The 20,410-nt window shown below is 43.4% G+C and overlaps 1 protein-coding gene across 1 annotated transcript in view; it reads left to right on the forward strand.

Moving 5' to 3' along the window:
* The first annotated feature begins 18,513 nt into the window (after positions 1-18,513).
* The window catches only part of LOC119449364 (sushi, von Willebrand factor type A, EGF and pentraxin domain-containing protein 1), a 128,432-nt gene continuing 126,535 nt past the window's right edge, over positions 18,514-20,410 (forward strand). The window contains exon 1 of the mRNA XM_037712536.2: positions 18,514-18,704. Within this exon, the coding sequence (XP_037568464.1) occupies positions 18,636-18,704 (69 nt within the window). The 5' untranslated portion in view covers positions 18,514-18,635. The remainder of the gene's footprint in view (positions 18,705-20,410) is intronic.

Here is a 20,410-nt window from a genome sequence, read left to right on the forward strand (position 1 = left end):
CGAGTTGCCGCTTCAGTCGTACAGAGAATCTAATATCTCGCTATCGTATGCCCACACACGACATACATGTCGGATTTTTTTTTTTTTCTGCTTTACGGGCTCATCGCACAGCTGGTTACATTTCACTCCCCCTCTCCCGCTTCTTAGCCTCCCCGTCCCATCGAAAAAAGAAATTTCTGGCTGCGCCACTACAAGCCAATATCCAAGCGGCCGATCGCGTACGCGTAAGTCATAAAACCCTTTGTGCACACTGTCCGCGCTTCGTGGGTAGGCTACTGGGTGCACCTTAAAATGAGTACGCAGCCGCAGAAAAGCCGAGCATGTCTCTGCACCGTCGCCTTGACGAAGGCGGCGATGGCTGGGGACCCGTAGATGGCTGACGAAACGCAGCTTCCGGCGACGCAACCTCCTGCTTTCTTAGATCCGGCGGCAGGAGCACTCGGTTTCGGTAGCGGAAGAAATAAAAGATACGCTCTTGCCTTTTGTGCCATTCTCATTTCTTTTATCGGCTTTGTCTAAGTGCCAACCTGGCGATGTATAGAATTAAAAACCTCTTCCGCGGAGTCGTTCGCTCTAGAGAAATGAGATGGCGCTTTGGGCGGCGCGCCGCACGTTGCCTCAGGCGAAAGCGCGAATGCGATACCATTACCTCTTCTACTGCTGCGGTGCGGTCAGCTGTCGGTAATGCAACTGGGTGTTTCCTAATGTACTGTGCTCCATTCATGCTGCAAAATGTCTAACGGTAGAAAGGAGACGTGTGCAGTATTTGGCTGCAAAAATAGTGGCTGGCATATTAAGGAGTGAAATAAATATTTGTGACCATGATTTGAGTATAATACACGCCGTTGTGGGGGACTACGGATTGATTTTGACCACCAGGGGTACTTTACCGGGACCCTAATGCACAGAACACGGGCGTCCTTGCATTTCGCCCTCATCGAAATGGGGCCGGGATTTGATCCCGCGACCTCGTGATTAGCCCCGCAACACCATAGCCAACAGCCCACGAATGTTCAAAGCTGAACGTTTCGTGACGGTCCACAGATTACGCGAGTGACTAGCGATAATACGTCTTTGCTAAGAGCTATTACAAAGCACAGAACATCTACGTTCCACGGCCCGCTGAGCGGCAAGAAGAAATATACCGCAATAGTGAGTCAGGAACTTGACAAGCTGCAGCTTCAATCTGATTGGTAAATAAAGAACGAAGAGCAAAATACACTGATCCGGATTTAATTCAGAATCGGAAAGTTCGGAAAGCTTGAAATATATTTCTAGCCCCCTTATTGTACACGCACCATATACGCTGCTCGCATCATTTAGACAAGGCGTAATGATCTCCACAAGCGCTTATATGTCATCTGAAGCTGCGGCCAAAGCTTCGTGTCGTCCACCCCGCCACCGTCTACGATATCCGCCGAAACAGAGATTTGATGAGCCGCATCGGCGTCATGCACATCCATTGTAAACACGGAGCCAATGTAGGCAGCTGAAGCAAGCAATGGACGCATCACCACGTGATCAAAGATGGCGGAGCCCACAAGATTGCCGTGAAAAGGATCTATAGTATATCTGCGCTATTTAGTGATGACGTCACGGTGATTATTTAACCAAATAGGAGACTGAATTTTGCGCTCCTTCACGCTATGTTTTTTCTTTCTTCATGACGGCACTGCTTCGGTCTCTTTCGGGATATCGGTGCACAAGCACTGGATAAGCCAGCGTATTGTGGAATTCCGCTATATTGTCGAATTTGCAATCTCGTCAGCTCTGATTGGCCCAGAGGGCTGCTACAGCCTCTCTGATTGGCTCCAGGTGCTGCCATTGCGAAATTTGGTGATATGACGGAATTCGACTATGTCCAGAGTAGCACCTAGGGTGTAGCTCCAATCAGGCGTCGCGCTGGGAGTTCCGCGTGTGTATCCCTGAAAGTGGTCGAATACCACCAGAGTACATGTTCTCCTTCGCACGAATCCGCAGACGAATCTCACTGCAGCGTTGGCTGCCCAAGTTGCGGCTTTTCTTGCAAATCTGCTTAAACGGAAAAGAAGAAGGCACGAATAACAGAACCAAGACGAGGGCAGGCAAACGCAGTGGTAAGCGCCACTTTTATTGCCTTTTGACGTCACCATAGACGAAGGGCAGCGAAATAAAGAAAATGTACGGCTTGCCTTAGCACACACACTTGACAAGTAGCGTCACGGTGCAGTGACAGTGCTGGCATGTTGATGCAAGAGCACCCACTTCTGAGAATATCATCATCAGCCTATATTTATGTCCACTGCAGGACGAAGGCCACTCCCTGCGATCTCCAGTTACCCCTGTCTTGTGCTAGCTGATTCCAACTTGCGCCTGCAAATTTCCTAACTCCATCACCCCACCTAGTTTTCTGCCGTCCTCGACTGCGCTTCCCTTCTCTTGGTATCCATTCTGTAACCCTAATGGTTGAAGTTGAAGTTGAATTTATTTTCATCAGTAGTACAAAGAAAAATGTAACGGGTGAAGTATAATTGCACAATCGGAGGTCCCGAAGTAAAAACTGTCGGGGGGACCTCCTAAACATTAAACAAATGGGGGTTAATACAATTGTGGCAACAGTAGCAGGCTGTATCATACAAACGTTGTGTTTGTCAGCGAAAACAAGGAAAAAAAAGGATAAAAAAACAAAAAAAACAGAGCTTTGAGTACAAAAATGTGGTTGTAGTATGTAGATCATGCAACACAGAAAAGTCTTCATCGGGAAGAAAAAAAAAAGGAAAACAGCGTTTTAATTCCAAACTAGGTGGTGATAGCATGGGGAACAAGCAATGCTGTAAAGTATTGATAGGTACAGAAAAAAACAATTAAAAATATAAAAAGACAATTAGGAACAGTGCAATACAAATATATATTTCATAATGTTTACATCGCACAATAAAAATACTAGGAGTTCGGTAATGAGTTAATATAATTTGCCTTAGCTTTGCGCTTGAAGGCTTCAAATGCACATGATTTGATATCGGGCGGAATCAAATTCCACAATGATATGCCTGAAAACATGACCGTAAATTTCCCACAGTTAGAATTTTAGGAAGGAGCAAATTGTGACGTGCGGAAAACCTTGTGTTATTAATATCAGTGAGGTCAGTACGGGTAAAACTTTCAATACCCAACTCCATATTTATGAGGCGAAACATTATTACCAACAGCTTATGATTGAATAGCATGCGCAAGGGGAGAAGGTTTAGGGAAAGAAAAATGGGAGCAGAGTGAGATGTAAAAGGTTGAAATGTCATCAATCGTACCGCTTGCTTTTGTAAAGCTTCTAGTTGGTGGAGATGAGTGAAGTTTGTATTACCACATGATGACAGGCAATATGAAAGATGACTGTGAATATACGCGTAATACAAAGACAAGAGAATACTTGGCTGAAAAAAAGAGCGCGATTTCGTAATAACGTGAATGCCAAAAGAAATTTTTTGAACAAGAGATTGGGCATGGCGGTTGAATTTTAAGTGCTCATCTAAGATAATGCCTAGAAATTTGGTTGACCCAGATCTTGTAATTATGTGATTGTTAAGTGATACAACTAAGGAATTCCTGAATAATGTTTGAGGGAAATTAAATACCATAAATGTTGTCTTCGATGGATAGATGTATAACGTGTTTTTCAAGCACCATGCATGAACATTAGCGAGATCATTGTTTAGTTTGTTTAGTAGTGTGATAGAATTTTTTGTCGTATTCGAAAATGGTTGTGTCATCAGCATAGAGAAGGCAGTGGGCATGCGTTAATATTTGTGGCAAATCATTAATGAACAATAAAAATAACAATGGCCCAAGTATTAATCTCTGAGGGACGCCTCTATTAATAATTTTAGGTGAAGAGAAGGAACTATTCACTTGGACTATTTGTGGTCGGTCTGTTAGGTAGTCACGAATTAACTGCAAATTCGGGCCAGAAATGCCATAAGATTCTAGTTTGTGTAGGAGGATGGGGTGGTTAATTGTATCGAACGCTTCAGTGAAATCAATAAAGAGAGCATCGATTAATAGGCCTTCGTCTATAGCTAATTTAACTTTGTCAGTAAACGTAATAATTGCAAGTTCTGTTGACAAATGCTCTCTAAAACCAAATTGATAAGGAGATAATAGCTTAAATTTGGATAAGTAATTAGTTAAACGCTTGTGAATAAGTTTTTCAATTACCTTGCTAAAGAAAGACAAAATGCAAATAGGACGATAATTATTCAAACACTCACGATTACCTTTTTTTTAAATTGGGATTACCTTACCCATTTTGAGGCTTTTGGGAAAGACACCATCCTTACATAATTTATTTATCACGTCGGCAAGTACTGGTGAGATTTTTTTATGCACAAGCTTAATGTTCGATGGTCGGATGAGATCTAGGCCCGTTGTTTTGAGTGATGTTATGATACTACAAACTTCTTGTGAAGTTTTAGGGTATAAGTAAAATCAATAGGGACTGCGTGGTAAACTAGGTAAGAGTGGTTCATGCTGTAAATCATTTATAGTGCTAAAATGGTTACTGAAAGCGCTAGCGACGTCTTTAGGGTTAGTTAAATTAACTGAATTGTAGCTGATGCATGATGTGCCATTATCAGTGGTATTAGTATTTAAAAAGTCTTTCATAACTTGCCAGCTTCGTCTGGTGTCGTTTCCATTTTGTCTAATTTTGTTTTCGTAGTAATTACGCTTAGCACATTTTAGGGTGGCTGCAAGAACATTTGAATATGCTTTGAATCGTGAATGCAATGTGTTATTAGCTTCTTGCGAAGGTTGTTTTTTTTTTTTTTTTTTTTTTACTACGAACCACATTAAACTGTTACTAATCCAAGGCTTTCTTGGTGTAGTGAACCAGCGCGTCACAGTGAAGTTACTCATGCATAAGTTAGTGCACTCTGATATCTTCGCTGAAAAACATGCAAAAAATGTTTCTGCGCATTGCTCCTGAAACACGTCAGTCCAGTCAGTTGCACGGATGAGGTGAATGAATTTATTTGCATCAAAGAATGACCCGATGTTTTTTCTAGATAGACTAGATGTTACGGAGCCTGCGCTAAGAAATATGGGATAATGATCTGTTTTATCACAGTTCACTACACCAGCAGTGGTATTATCAGTAGGTAAGCTGGAAATGATATGATCTAATACAGTGCTAGAACCACCTTGTTCACTCCGAGTTGGAGTATGAAGTAGCGAAGAAAATCCACAGCTAAGAAAAGTGCTAACGTACTCAGAGCATGACTGACTGTTAGGGTCAATTATATTGATGTTAATGTCACCGCAAATTCTAATACCCTTGTTCTCGTCAATTAACTTGTTCAGTAACTGCTCGAATTTTCTGCAGAACTCAATATAAGAAGATGAATGTGAGCGATAGATGGACGCAATTATAATATTACGATTGGTCGGCAACAAGTTACTGATTGACTGAAACTTATTCCAACCAAACAGATTCGCAGAGAGAGGTGCACAAAGTGAGGTCAAGACGGCGTTAATATGACAGTCTTGAATTTACTAATATGGCCGAACCGCCACTGCAATGTCCTTCGCGATTCGGAAGTATCACTGGGAGATTTCCGTCATGTGATGACAACCACGTCTCAGACAGGCAAATGAAACAGAAAGCGTAGTCCAGAATGGAAAGAAACTTGATAAGATCGTCGTGGTGCCTACGAATACTGCGGATGTTAAGATGCACTAAAGGTAGCGTGGGCTGCTTTTGTTTCAGCAAAGAATTAGTTTGATCAAGTGGAAAAACAGACTCACTCATGATGAATTGTCCACCGGTTATCCATCCTACGCATTACATGGCCTGCCCAGCTCCATTTTTTTTTTCGCTTAATGTCAACTAGAATATCGGTTATCCCTGTTTGCTCTCTGAGCCACACCGTTCATATCGGATGGTTTGAAGCAATCACCATACACCAAAGATCACTTCGCTGTCACACTGGTTAAACTCCGCTATCAGCTTCCTTTCTGTTTACCGTCTTTCACAAACCAGAAAGCTTGTAGCACGCAGTGAACATCACTCCGGCCTTTCTGCCACTTTCTTCAGGCCTTGCGAGTCGGTCTAAGGAATTAACGCCGTACATGAAGGCTGTCCAGGTCATCATTTTTCACTCTTTTTATGGTGGCCAGATGGCGCTCAAGAACTGGAAGTACCGCAGAAAACCCGCTTGCGCTAGCCGCTTTGACGCTGGCAACTTATGCCTACTTGCTAGAAAGGGGGCTAAAGTGCTGGTCTGAAACGTTACCGCGCAGTGCTAGGTTTTCTTAGCTTCGAGCGTGTTTGTGTGCAATAAAGACTGCTTCTAAGAGAATGGCTTTATTCCTTGCGCACATAATCATTGGCAAGACAAGTACTTCTACGTAAGAACTTCATAATATGTCGGTAATTCGATAAGGAAGTTTTAGTGCTAGCGGCTTTGCTTCAGATAAATTCACATAAATGGTTTTCTCCGCAGGTTCTTGGTCATCTCGCCACCGACTTCATACTCTAAAGAAATGTTAACACAGCGGAAATCAGTAGATGGGACGCAACATAAAATGTCAACTTGCGACACCAGTATCAGCTAAACATGCGCTAGCTGATCGTCTCAACCCCGTTTCCTTTCATTCTATTTGCATTCATCTCCCAACCTTGTCCTTCCTTAGACCCCTCCTAGTCGGGAAACTTCTGAACCTGAAGGCGTCCGAACTGGGCAAAGATACCTTGAAATTTTAATAATGATACCGATAAAGCATACTGATGTGATATGTATTTGAGCTGCAGGCACACGATACTAGCGCATTGTTCATATACGATACGATAATCGCCAATTGTAGCTTAACATACGTCGACATATTCCCTAATTTCTCATTATAAATACAAGTTTACAGTATTTCTCAGCTAACAAATTTTGCTATAAGGCCTCGTTCCCTCGAAAATTTGCTATCATTACAAGAATAATTTTTCAGTGTTGTAACAAAGAACTGTAACTCAAGCAAGGAAAACATTATGCGCCTGGCAGGATTTCCATCAAAGTAAACAGGTACTCTGGCGAACTTAAGTCGCATTCCGTATGAGTCCTCGTTCCTATATATATATATATATATATATATATATAGGAACGAGGACTCATACGAAATATATATATTGCTATGTGGTTGTTTATATAGTTCTTTATTTGCCCCACATTAAGCTTGAGCCTATGTTGTTACGTAATTTATATAGTTTTGCAATCGCCCATCATCAAGCTTCAGATTATATTCCGGAGTGGTTAATTAGTTATGAAAACGCCCACCTCAGGCTTCAGATTTATATGCGACATGGCTGTTGAATAGTTTTGTAATCACCTCACGTAAAGCTTCAGAGCATAATGCTGTGTGGTCGTTTATACAGTTTTGTATTAGCCCCCCATCAAGCTACAGCTTATTTTGCTGCGTGGTTGTTTATATATTTTTCTAAACGCCCCCCCCCCCCCTCCATAAAGCTGCAGAGTATGCTGCTACGCAGCTGTTTACGTAGCTATTTAATCTTCCCCACATCAAGTTTGAAGTTATTAGTCTACGTGCTTAGCTATGAGTTCTTTAATCGCCCAACATCAACTTTCAAATTATTATTCTACGTGGTTGTTTACACAGTTTTGTAATCGTCCCAGATCAAGCATCAGAGAATTTAACTACGTGGTTGTTTATATAGAATTGCAATTGCCCCACATCAAGCTTCAGAATACTTCGCTACGTGGTTCTTTATATAGTTTTGCAATTGCCCCACATCAAGCTTTAAGTTATAATTGTACGTGCTTGGCTATATAGTTCTTTAATTATCCCACGTCACGCTTCAAATTACTATTCTGCGTGGTTGTTTATGCACTTTTGTAATCGTCCCACATCAGGCTTCAGAGTATTTCGCTACAATCACCCCATATCAAGCTTCAGAGAATTTTGCTGCGTGGTTCTTTAGATAGTTTTGTAATGACCTGACAGCAAGCTTCATAGCATCTTAATTGCTACGTGGTCGTTTATATAGTTTGTAATCGCCTCACGTCAAGCTTTAACTAGTCTGCCTGGTTGTTTATGCAGTTTTGTAATCGTCCTATAGCAGGCTTCTGAGTATTTCCCTACATTATTGTTTATATAGTTTTGCAATCGCCCCACATCAAGCTTCAGAGAATTTTGCTGCGCGGTTGTTTATACAGTTTTCTAATCGCCTCACATCCACCTTCATACTATCTTAATCGCTACGTCGTTGTCTATATATAATTTCGTAATCGCCCCAAGTCAAGCTTTAAATTACCATTCTGCCTGGTTGTTTATATAGTTTTGTAATCGTCCCACATCAGGCTTCAGAGTAGTTCGCTACATGATGACTTATCTAGTTTCGTAATTGCACCACATCATGGTTCAGAGTATTTTGCAACGCGGTTGTTTATATAGTTTCGTAATCGCCCCACATCAAGCTTCAGAGTTTTTCGCTGCGTGGTTGTTTGTATAGTTTTGTAATCGCCCCCATCAACCTTCAAAGCATTTCGCTATGTGTTTTTTTCTCTCGTTTTGTAATCGCCCCACATCAAGATTGAAGTTGTTATTGTACATGTTTGGCTGTATAGTTATTGAATTAACCGACATCACCCTTCAAAATACTATTCTGCGTGGTTGTTTATGTAGTTTTGTAATCGTCCCACATCATGCTTCAGAGAATCTTGCTACGTGGCATGTTTATATAGTTTCGGAATCGCCCCACATGCCTCAAAGCATCTTGTTACGTGGTTGTTTACGTAGTTTTGTCATCGCCCCACATCATGCCTCAAAGCATCCTGCTACGCGGTTCTTTATGTAGTTTTCTAATCGCCCTACATCATGCCTCAAAGCATCTTGCTACGCGGTTGTTTATGTAGTTTTGTAATCGCTGCACATCATGCTTCAGAGTATCTTGCTACGCGGATGTTTATATAGTTGTGTAATCGCCTCACATCAAGCTTCAGAGTATTTCGCTACATTTTTGTTTATATAGTTTTGTAATCGCCCCACATCAATCTTCAGAGCATCTTGCTATGCGGTTGTTTGTGTAGTTTTGTAATCGCCCCACATAAAATTTTAGAGCATCTTGCTTTAAGGTTGTTTAGGTAGTTTTGTAATCGCCGCACATCATGCTTCAGAGTATCTTGCTTTGCGGCTGTTTATGCAGTTTTGTAATCGCCTCACATCAAGCTTCAGAGCATCTTGCTGTGCGGTTGTTTATGTAGTTTTGTAATCACCCCACATCATTCTTCACAGCATCTTGCTATGCGGTTGTTTATTTACTTTTGTAATCACCCACATCAAGCTTCAAAGTATCTTGCTCTGCGGTTGTTTATGTAGTTTTGTAATCGCCCCACATAAAGCTTCAGAGCATCTTGCTATGCGGTTGTTTATTTAGTTTTGTAATCACCCACATCATGTTTTAAAGCATCTTTCTACGCGGTTGTTTATATAGTTCCGTAATCGCTCCACATCAACCTTCAGAGCACCTTGCTATGTGGCTGTTTATATAGTTTTGTAATCGCCCTACATAAAGCTTCAGAGCATCTTGCTATGCAGTTGTTTATTTAGTTTTGTAATCACCCACATCATGTTTTAAAGCATCTTTCTACGCGGTTGTTTATATAGTACCGTAATTGCTCCACATCAACCTTCAGAGCCCCTTGCTATGTGGCTGTTTATATAGTTTTGTAATCGCCCCACATAAAGCTTCAGAGCATCTTGCTATGCGGTTGTTTATGTAGTTTTGTAATCACCCACATCATGTTTTAAAGCATCTTTCTACGCGGTTGTTAATACAGTTCCGTAATCGCTCCACATCAACCTTCAGAGCACCTTGCTATGTGGCTGTTTATATAGTTTTGTAATCGCCCCACATAAAGCTCCAGAGCATCTTGCTATGCGGTTGTTTATTTAGTATTGTAATCACCCACATCATGTTTTAAAGCATCTTTCTACGCGGTTGTTTATATAGTTCTGTAATCGTTCCACATCAACCTTCAGAGCACCTTGCTATGTGGCTGTTTATACAGTTTTGTAATCGCCCCCACATAAAGCTTCAGAGCATCTTGCTTTAAGGTTGTTTAGGTAGTTTTGTAATCGCCCCACATAAAGCTTCGGAGTATCTTGCTTTGCGGTTGTTTATGTAGTTTTGTAATCGCTCCACATCAACCTTCAGAGCACCTTGCTATGTGGCTGTTGATATAGTTTTGTAATCGCCCACATAAAGCTTCAGAGCATCTTGCTATGCGGTTGTTTATATAGTTTTGTAATCGCCCCACATCAACCTTCAGAGCACCTTGCTACGTGGCTGTTTATATAGTTTTGTAATCGCCTTACATCATGCTTCAAAGCATCTTGCTACGTGTCTGTTTATGTAGTTTTGTAATCGCCCCACATCATGCTTCAGAATATCTTGCTACGCGGTTGTTTATATAGTTTTGTAATCGCCCCACATAAAGCTTCAGAGCATCTTGCTTTAAGGTTGTTTATGTAGTTTTGTAATCGCTCCACATCAACCTTCAGAGCACCTTGCTATGTGGCTGTTTATATAGTTTTGTAATCGCCCCACATAAAGCTTCAGAGCATCTTGCTATGCGGATGTTTATATAGTTTTGTAATCGCCCCACATCAACCTTCAGAGCACCTTGCTACGTGGCTGTTCATATTGTTGTGTAATCGCCCTACATCATGCTTCAGAGTACCTTGCTATGTTGCTGTTTATATAGTTTTGTAATCGCCCCACATCATTCTTCAGAGCATCTTGCTATGCGGTTGTTTATTTAGTTTTGTAATCACCCACATCATGTTTTCAAGCATCTTTCTACGCGGTTGTTTATATAGTTCCGTAATCACTCCACATCAACCTTCAGAGCACCTTGCTATGCGGCTGTTTATAGAGTTTTGTAATCGCCCCACATGAAGCTTCAGAGCATCTTGCTATGCGGTTGTTTATGTAGTTTTGTAATCGTCCCACATAAAGTTTCAGAGCATCTTGCTATCGCCTTAGAGCATCTTGTAATCGCCTCACATCAAGCTTCAGAGCATCTTGCTGTGCGGTTGTTTAAGTAGTTTTGTAATCGCCCTACATCATGCTTCAAAGCATCTTGCTACGTGTCTGTTTATTTAGTTTTGTAATGGCCCCCCATCATGCTTCAGAATATCTTGCTACGCGGTTGTTTATGTAGTTTTGTAATCGTCCCACATCAAGCTTGAGAGCATCTTGCTACGTGGCTGTTTATGTAGTTTTGTAATCGCCGCACATCATGCTTCAGAGTATCTTGCTACGCGGATGTTTATATAGTTGTGTAATCGCCCTACATCAAGCTTCAGAGCATCTTGCTACGCTGCTGTTTATGTAGTTTTGTAATCGTCCCACATCAAGCTTCAGAGCATCTTGCTATGCGATTGGTTATATAGTTTTGTAATCGCCTCATATCATGCTTCAGAGCATCTTCCTACGTGGCTGTTTATATATGTAGTGTTGTAATCGCCCCGCATAAGGCTTCAGAGCATCTTGCCATGCGGTAGTTTATGTAGTTTCCTAATCGGCACACATAAAGCTTCAGAGCATCTTGCTATGCGGTTGTTTATATAGTTTTGTAATCGCCGCACAATATACTTCAGAGTATCTTGCTTTGCGTTTGTTTATGTAGTTTTGTAATCGCCGCACAATATAGTTCAGAGTATCTTGCTTTGCGGTTGTTTATGTAGTTTTGTAATCGCTCCACATCAACCTTCAGAGCACCTTGCTATGTGGCTGTTGATATAGTTTTGTAATCGCCCCACATAAAGCTTCAGAGCATCTTGCTATGCGGTTGTTTATATAGTTTTGTAATCGCCCCACATCAACCTTCAGAGCACCTTGCTACGTGGCTATTTATATAGTTTTGTAATCGCCCTACATCATGCTTCAAAGCATCTTGCTACGTGTCTGTTTATGTAGTTTTGTAATCGCGCCACATCATGCTTCAGAATATCTTGCTATGTGGCTGTTTATATAGCTTTGTAATCGCCCCACATAAAGCTTCAGAGCATCTTGCTATGCGGTTGTTTATATAGTTTTGTAATCGCCCCACATCAACTTTCAGAGCACCTTGCTACGTGGCTGTTCATATTGTTGTGTAATCGCCCCACATCATGCTTCAGAGTACCTTGCTACGTTGCTGTTTATATAGTTTTGTAATCGCCCCACATCATGTTTTCAAGCATCTTTCTACGCGGTTGTTTATATAGTTCCGTAATCGCTCCACATCAACCTTCAGAGCACCTTGCTATGTGGCTGTTTATATAGTTTTGTAATCGCCCCACATAAAGCTTCAGCGCATCTTGCTATGCGGTTGTTTATGTAGTTTTGTAATCGTCCCACATAAAGCTTCAGAGCATCTTGCTATCGCCTCAGAGCATCTTGTAATCGCCTCACATCAAGCTTCAGAGCATCTTGCTGTGCGGTTGTTTATGTAGTTTTGTAATCGCCCCACATCATTCTTCAGAGCATCTTGCTATGCTGTTGTTTATTTAGTTTTCTAATCACCCACATCAAGCTTCAAAGTATCTTGCTCTGCGGTTGTTTAAGTAGTTTTGTAATCGCCCTACATCATGCTTCAAAGCATCTTGCTACGCGGTTGTTTATGTAGTTTTGTAATCGTCCCACATCAAGCTTGAGAGCATCTTGCTACGTGGCTGTTTATGTAGTTTTGTAATCGCCGCACATCATGCTTCAGAGTATCTTGCTACGCGGATGTTTATATAGTTGTGTAATCGCCCTACATCAAGCTTCAGAGCATCTTGCTACGCTGCTGTTTATGTAGTTTTGTAATAGTCCCACATCAAGCTTCAGAGCATCTTGCTATGCAATTGGTTATATAGTTTTGTAATCGCCTCATATCATGCTTCAGAGCATCTTCCTACGTGGCTGTTTATATATGTAGTGTTGTAATCGCCCCGCATAAGGCTTCAGAGCATCTTGCCATGCGGTAGTTTATGTAGTTTCCTAATCGGCACACATAAAGCTTCAGAGCATCTTGCTATGCGGTTGTTTATATAGTTTTGTAATCGCCGCACAATATACTTCAGAGTATCTTGCTTTGAGTTTGTTTATGTAGTTTTGTAATCGCCCCACATCAAGCTTCAGAGCATCTTGCTGTGCGGTTGTTTATGTAGTTTTGTAATCGCCCCACGTCATTCTTCAGAGCATCTTGCTATGCGGTTGTTTATTTGGTTTTTTATTCACCCACATCATGTTTTAAAGCATCTTTCTACGTGGTTGTTTATATAGTTCCGTAATCGCTCCACATCAACCTTCAGAACATCTTGCTATGTGGTTGTTTATGTAGTTTTGTAATCGCCCCACGTCAAGATTCAGAGCATCTTGTTACGCGGTTGTTTATGTAGTTTTGTAATCACCGCACATCATGCTACAGAGCATCTTGCTACGCGGTTGTTTATGTAGTTTTGTAAACGCCTCACATCATGCCTCAAAGCATCTTGCTACGCGGTTGCTTACATAGATTTGTAATCGCCCCACATCATACTTCAGCATCTTGCTACGTGGTGTTGGGGCTCGCGTTGATGTCCGGTTCCATCCTACCGCGATCCACCAGTTGTTGGGGCGCCTGCTACTACAACCTCCACCGGCATCACTTCTAGGTAGCGTAGCGCTGCCGGCAGGCTGCAGACGTCCGGTAGATCATGGCGACCAGGCAGGGCGAGACGATTTTAAGTGCGAAACTTGCGCGGTTTATTTCATGTTGAAGGATTGCAAAGAAGAGAATGAAAGAATGAATACATGGCGGGGCCGCTTAAATAGGCCCTCTAACAATGAGGCGGGATTTCGCTCAAGTCACGTGGCAGGCAAGTCCAGTCGGGGGGATGCGGCAGCAGCTCCCTCTCCCCTAGGCGACGTTTCCCGGGCTTGCCTCCGCTGGCGTCAACCCGAGGCTCCTGAAGACGTTATTCGTGGAAGGCGGGCCTATTCGACTCCCACGCACATACACACAAAGGGATCAGCAACTACGGCGTCCCGACGCTCGGGAAGAACGTTTCGTAGAAGGCGGGCTTACTCGCCTCCCCGCACCTGCGCACAAAAGGATCAGCCACTACTGCGTCCCGCCCGCGACAACCAAGCACCATGGGGAGACCTCCTCCGTTAATACTTTTAAACGGGCTGTCGTACGTCAACCGTAACAGTGGCTATTAATATGGTTTTGTAATCACCCCACGTCATGCCTCTCAAAGCATCTTGCTACGCGTTTGTTTATGTAGTTTCGTAATCGCCCCACATCAAGCTTCAGAGCATTTCGCTATTTGATTGTTTATGTAGTTTCGTAATCTCCCCACATGAAACTTCAGAGCATCTTGCTACGCTGTTGTTTATGTAGTTTTGTAATCGCCCCACATCAAGCTTCAGAGCATTTTGCTACGTGGCTGTTTATATGGTTGTGTAATCGCCTTACATCAAGCTTCAGAGCATCTTTCTATGCGGATGTCGCATGTAGTTTCCTAATCGCCCCACATAAAATTTCAGAGCATCTTACTACGTGGCTGTTTATATAATTGTGTAATCGCCGCACATCATGCTTCAGAGCATCTTGCTATGCGGTTGTTTATGTAGTTTTGTAGTCGCTCCACATAAAGCTTCAGAGCATATTGCTATGCGGTTGTTTGTGTAGTTTTGTAATCGCCCCACATCATGTTTTAAAGCATCTTTCTGCGCGGTTGTTTATATGGTTCCGTAATCGCTGCACATCAACCTTCAGAGCATCTTGCTACGTGCCTGTTTATATAGTTTTGTAATCACCCCACGTCATGCCTCAAAGCATCTTGCTACGCGGTTGTTTATGTAGTTTCGTAATCGCCCCACATAAAGCTTCAGAGCATATTGCTATGCGGTTGTTTATGTAGTTTCGTAATCGCCCCACATAAAGCTTCAGAGCATCTTGCTATGTGGTTGTTTATGTAGTTTTGTAATCGCCCCACATCAAGCTTCAAAGCATCTTGCTACGCGGTTGTTTATGTACTTTTGGAATCGCCCCTAATCATTGTTCAGAGTACCTTGCTACGCGGTTGTTTATGTAGTTTTGTAATCGCCTCACATCAAGCTTGAGAGCATCTTGCTACGTGGCTGTTTATGTAGTTTTGTAATCGCCGCACATTATGCTTCAGAGTATCTTGCTACGCGGATGTTTATATAGTTGTGTAATCGCCCCTCATCAAGCTTCAGAGGCGCTATGACGTAAAATGATCCCAAACTGTTTTGATTCCAATTTCTGCAATCAGCCTCCACAATTGGTCAAAACATTTTCGGGCCACTCCTAACTTCGCCTGTCTGTCACGCGACGTCACGAAAACCGCGATAGCTCCCCATCTGCTATAACGTGTACGCTCTGATTATGCATGATTAAACAGCACAAAAGAAAATAATCATTCCTGATTCGACGACTTTTCACCATTAGCCCTCTGTTATTGGTCCAATGTTTTCTGGCTGCGCCCACTTCGCCTGTCTGTCACGCGACGTCACAAAACAGCGAAAACTCAGCACGTCAAAGTGACGTGTACGCGAAAAAAAAATGCATTAATATGCCGAACAAAACTGAAAATTTTTCTGAATAGCCACAGACTGCCCCGTTCCGAAAGGCTTCCCGCCGATTGCTCAGGCTCCGCTACTTGCACCTGCCGGTGAGCGTGTATTGATTTGCGCATGATCAACCTTTTTGCGTGGCAGTAAAACGTTATCGAGCCCTTTTTGCATGCATACGACATCGCTCTGCCAATTCTTCCTTGCTGAGGATCCGTTTTAGCGGCATTCTTATCCTTCCGTTGCACGCCGCCGCGACTTTCGACCAGCTACCGCAAGCTAAGTAAGGCGAAGCGGACCAATCGGAGAAGCCGGCACCACCCTCTTCATGCGTTTATCTATTTTCACTGTGCTGGCTCGGCCCCATGAAATCCTCTCCACTAGAGCGTGCTCCTCGCCTCTTGTCAGCCAATTAGATAAGAAACATTGCTGAGTGTAGGCAATGTTATTGGTTTTGAAAGCAAACGAAGGTGACCTCCTATAAACGAGGAGAGTGTTTGATTGGGTTATTCAGACAACGCTGCGGGTCACTGCCCGATGCTTGCGTTGGTGGTTGCGTAAATTGGACGTCAGGAGTTTGGAATCAAAACAGTTTGGAATCATTTTACGTTATAGGGCCCCAGAGCATCTTTCTACGCGGTTGTTCATGTAGTTTTATAATCGTCCCACACCAAGCTTCAGAGCATCTTGCTACGTGGCTGTTTATATAGTTTTTTAATCGCCCCACATGAATGTTTAGAATATTTTTGGTACGTGGTTGTTTATGCTACTTAGTCATCACCCACGTCAATCTACAGATTGCACACTGGAAAGCCTGGCACCTATTTTCGAGATGTAATTATGTTTGTATAAGCACGTTTCACCTTTCATTATTCCTTTTTATCTTGCAGTGAACGGGATTGAATGACAATGGCATAAAAGGTTTACCCCAATGTTAAAGTGCACGTAACTTAGGCAATGGTATGTTAGAGGTGGAGCTATGCGCCCCGCTGATGATGGTCACGCAAAACGCCCATCTCGCTCCTTGTTTCTTTCCGTCAGCAGATTATGTAAAATATTGTTCCGTGAAATACTGTATGACGATAATTACCTACCAAGTTCAACTCTTCGATAAAAAGTTATAGAATATGCCCTTGCAAACGCTGTAGTAGGTACCACCAATCGCCCGGAATTGGCAATAATAATTGCCCTACTATAGAGGTTCTTTGCGATATTAAGCCAGGGCGTTGTGAAGACATGAAAAAATGTCGCAGTTTCACCCGAAAGGCGAAGCATCAATTGCGATAGCAAATTAGTAGAGAGCTATACGGAGTAAGGATAGTAGTTTTCTCAGCTGTACAAACTTAGACATGCAGCAGCAACGCGCAGAACTGTTGTCGACGCCGTCGGCGTTTTTGCCCGCGTTCGCACCGAACGCGCGCGGCGTTGGTGACTGTTGCCAGTGCCTCTGGGAGCGGCTAGGGGGTTTTCGACGAGATCAGAACGGGACACTCGTCGAGCAGCGTCGGAAGTCTTTACCACCTTCTCGCCTCGCAACGTTTTTATATAAATACGCATTTGGTGCAGCAGCTAAACGTCGCCTCCCCTCCCTCCCGCCCGCCCCCGGCCTTTCGCGCGACGGAGAAGTCGCGTTTGCTCTCAGCTGTGCGTTCGCTCCCAGTGAAAGGGCGCGTCCCTCGCGCGCTTTCACTCGCGCATACAGCATGCGGCGCGCGGCGACGATTTCATCGCCGTTGGTCTCTATATGGAACCTCACGGCGACGGCGACGACAGAAATCCGCTTGCAGTGTCCATAAAGTTGCTATCGCAATAAAAGCTCCTGTAACTTTCGCAAACATTGACTCAAAGTGGAGAAAACATGCCGCGAAACAAATTAGTAAATGTTATTTTAACGGCATCTACAGTTACAGATGAATGAAAAGTGTCTACAGTAATGTCCCGGAGGGTGAAACAGCCAAGCGGTTCGGCTCGACAAACGGGAAGCCAACGAAGGAATTTCTCTCAGCATGAACTAATAAAATATAAAGAGAGTTGTTTGACAGAAATTGAAAGTGCTGAGCACTATTGTTAGCTGATCACTACTGTTAGAAGCCAGATGAGGATTGTGGTAACGCGGTGCTAATATAGGAAATTTGTCGACGATGACGACTATTTATATTTAGCACGTGTAAATAGCGCAGGAACTATTGAGCATTTCCCAGTGCAAATTAAGAAGTGAATGAGGATAAAGCTTTGTGGCAGTGGATAACAGTAAAATACGGCTGGAATCGTATAGGTGTTACATAATCACTAGAGATAAGGCGGGCGCCACGTTCCCTGTGCACTCTCTCACGTTGTTGGCTTGTCTTGACGGCAGCCATGTTATGCAGATCATTTCGGATGGCACATTTGCCGTTGCATGTATAGTTAACATTGTAAATTAGTGTACAATCCAGCCAGGCATAATATTTTCCAAGATTCGTCAACAGGATATGGCCATCCAATTATTTCGAATGTATGATATTTATTTACTTATTTATTTATTTATTTATTTATTTATTTATTTATTTATTTATTTATTTATTTATTTATTTATTTATTTATTGGTATGAAGACGAACCAATCAACGTGTTTCCCATCTTTGTATTTCACAGTTGTGATGTGACCACAGCAGCATCACCCATCCTGCTATTACTACTCGAGAAGTGTCTCCACGCCATGCACGACGTTGTGCCTCTAGGAGTGCTTCAAAATGTACCGCCTTTTCAGCGCAACGGTGCACCATACAGATATTGCACAGTTTCGTTTTCTTTCTTTTTTCCCCGCAGAACTCCCTCGCGCGCGTTATCAGATGAATGGGCGCTTGGCCATATTGCAACCCATGAGGACACCGCAATCTCTGGTGCTGTATTACAGAAGTCCCAGAGGCACCCGAAGCGGCGATAACGCGCGAGCGAGCAACTTCACACGCACGCGCCTTTCCTCCGGGGAGACAAATATTGTGCGTCTGTAGTGCGACGAGCACTCGGGCAGTGAGCTTATCGAGGCTGTTGGCAACCGCTTAAAGACGATGTCGGTGCTTCAGGCTCTGCAGACGTGCTTAATCACCTGGATCCTCTACAACCCTATCTGGGCACAGGTGGGTGGTCATATTTTTTTTTTTTTACCTCTACGCAAACACTCTCGTCACAGAAGAAATTTGAGATAGGCTGTCGCATGTCCTATGCACTTCCTTCCTGCCTTATAAGGACTCCGTTCAGCTTGCACAGTGGTTGTTAGCATCGCGCAAAGACGAGAAAGACAGGTATCCCACCGCGATGAGCCACAAGTGTGCCGTCATCTTGAAAACAAAACTGTCGCTCTCCATATGGCAGCCGAGAGCAAATAAACCTGCGCTCAGGCAACGCTGCAAAAACGCCAACGCAGTTTGAGATTCACGCCGCGGCACTCGCAAAATGACGTCGAAGCAGCGCTGCCCTAGATGAAGAGTGTGCATGAATATACGCTGTTATCAAAGCACAACTAGCGTGTGTGTATGCTAATAACAGACGATAATACGATCGCAATTAAATATGATAATAAAGCCAACTTCACTTCACACATTGACAGCGTCACAGAGCTCGGACCTTCCAGTGTTCTAGTCAGGCTTAGTGCGATAATGTCCATTTAAAGAAAGCCCGCTTTGTCAAAATTTCTAAGGCTACACTGCCCGCAGCCGCTGCTGTTTGCACACTTTGTAGTCGATCGTGTGTAGGGCTTTCCCGTGGCTGTTCATGTGTTGATATTCATGGCTATTCGTGGCTTGTGGCTATTTTGACAGTCTAAAAGCGGAAGAACAAAGTTAATACCTTGCACATATTTGGGACGTCGTCTGCGCTGCACATCGCGCGATGCAAACTTGCGCCGAGGGCCCCTAAACGTTTTGTCCAAGGTGCTCAACGCGCGGCAAGGCCCTTGTTCGAGAAATATCTCTGAGGTCAGTGACTGTAATGAGCCAGCCAGTAGACTCGGAATAAAATCTATAGTGGTACAAAGCTTTCAGATTCGCGGCGAGACTCGCTAGGATACAAATATCTAACGGACTACGATAAATTTACCCGTTCTTCCACAGCCTTTCGGGTGCACTCTAAAGAGCCTCATGTATTATAAATTAGTCATCCACTACTGCGTCTCTCACAGCCCACAAGGTTAAAGCAAAACGGGAGTGCAGATTACTGTCTTAGGTAGCTGCATCTTTATTGAGCCCAGCTGCAGGTCATGATTGTATGCAAATTTACGCAATTATTACCTCGTTTTTGTTTCTGTGACGCTCAGTACAATAGCTCGGGACTTTCAAGCTTATACTTGTTATCATTTTGTCGATTGTCTTTTTGTTAAATGCAGAATGGGATTCTTTGCCTATCTTAGTCCGTCCGTCCGTCCGTCCGTCCGTCCGTCCGTTCTGTCTGTCTGTCTGTCTGTCTGTCTGTCTGTCTGTCTGTCTGTCTGTCTGTCTGTCTGTCTGTCTGTCTGTCTGTCTGTCTGTCTGTCTGTCTGTCTGTCTGTCTGTCTGTCTGTCTGTCTGTCTGTCTGTCTGTCTGTCTGTCTGTCTGTCTGTCTGTCTGTCTGTCTGTCTGTCTGTCTGTCTGTCTGTCTGTCTGTCTGTCTGTCTGTCTGTCTGTCTGTCTGTCTGTCTGTCTGTCTGTCTGTCTGTCTGTCTGTCTGTCGGTCTGTCGGTCGGTCGGTCGGTCGGTCGGTCGGTCGGTCGGTCGGTCGGTCGGTCGGTCGGTCGGTCCGTCCGTCCGTCCGTCCGTCCGTCCGTCCGACCGACCGACCGACCGACCGACCGACTCAGTGACCCAAGTT

Source organism: Dermacentor silvarum, chromosome 4, assembly GCF_013339745.2.
Source record: "Dermacentor silvarum isolate Dsil-2018 chromosome 4, BIME_Dsil_1.4, whole genome shotgun sequence".
NCBI classification, from domain to species: Eukaryota; Metazoa; Arthropoda; class Arachnida; order Ixodida; family Ixodidae; genus Dermacentor; species Dermacentor silvarum.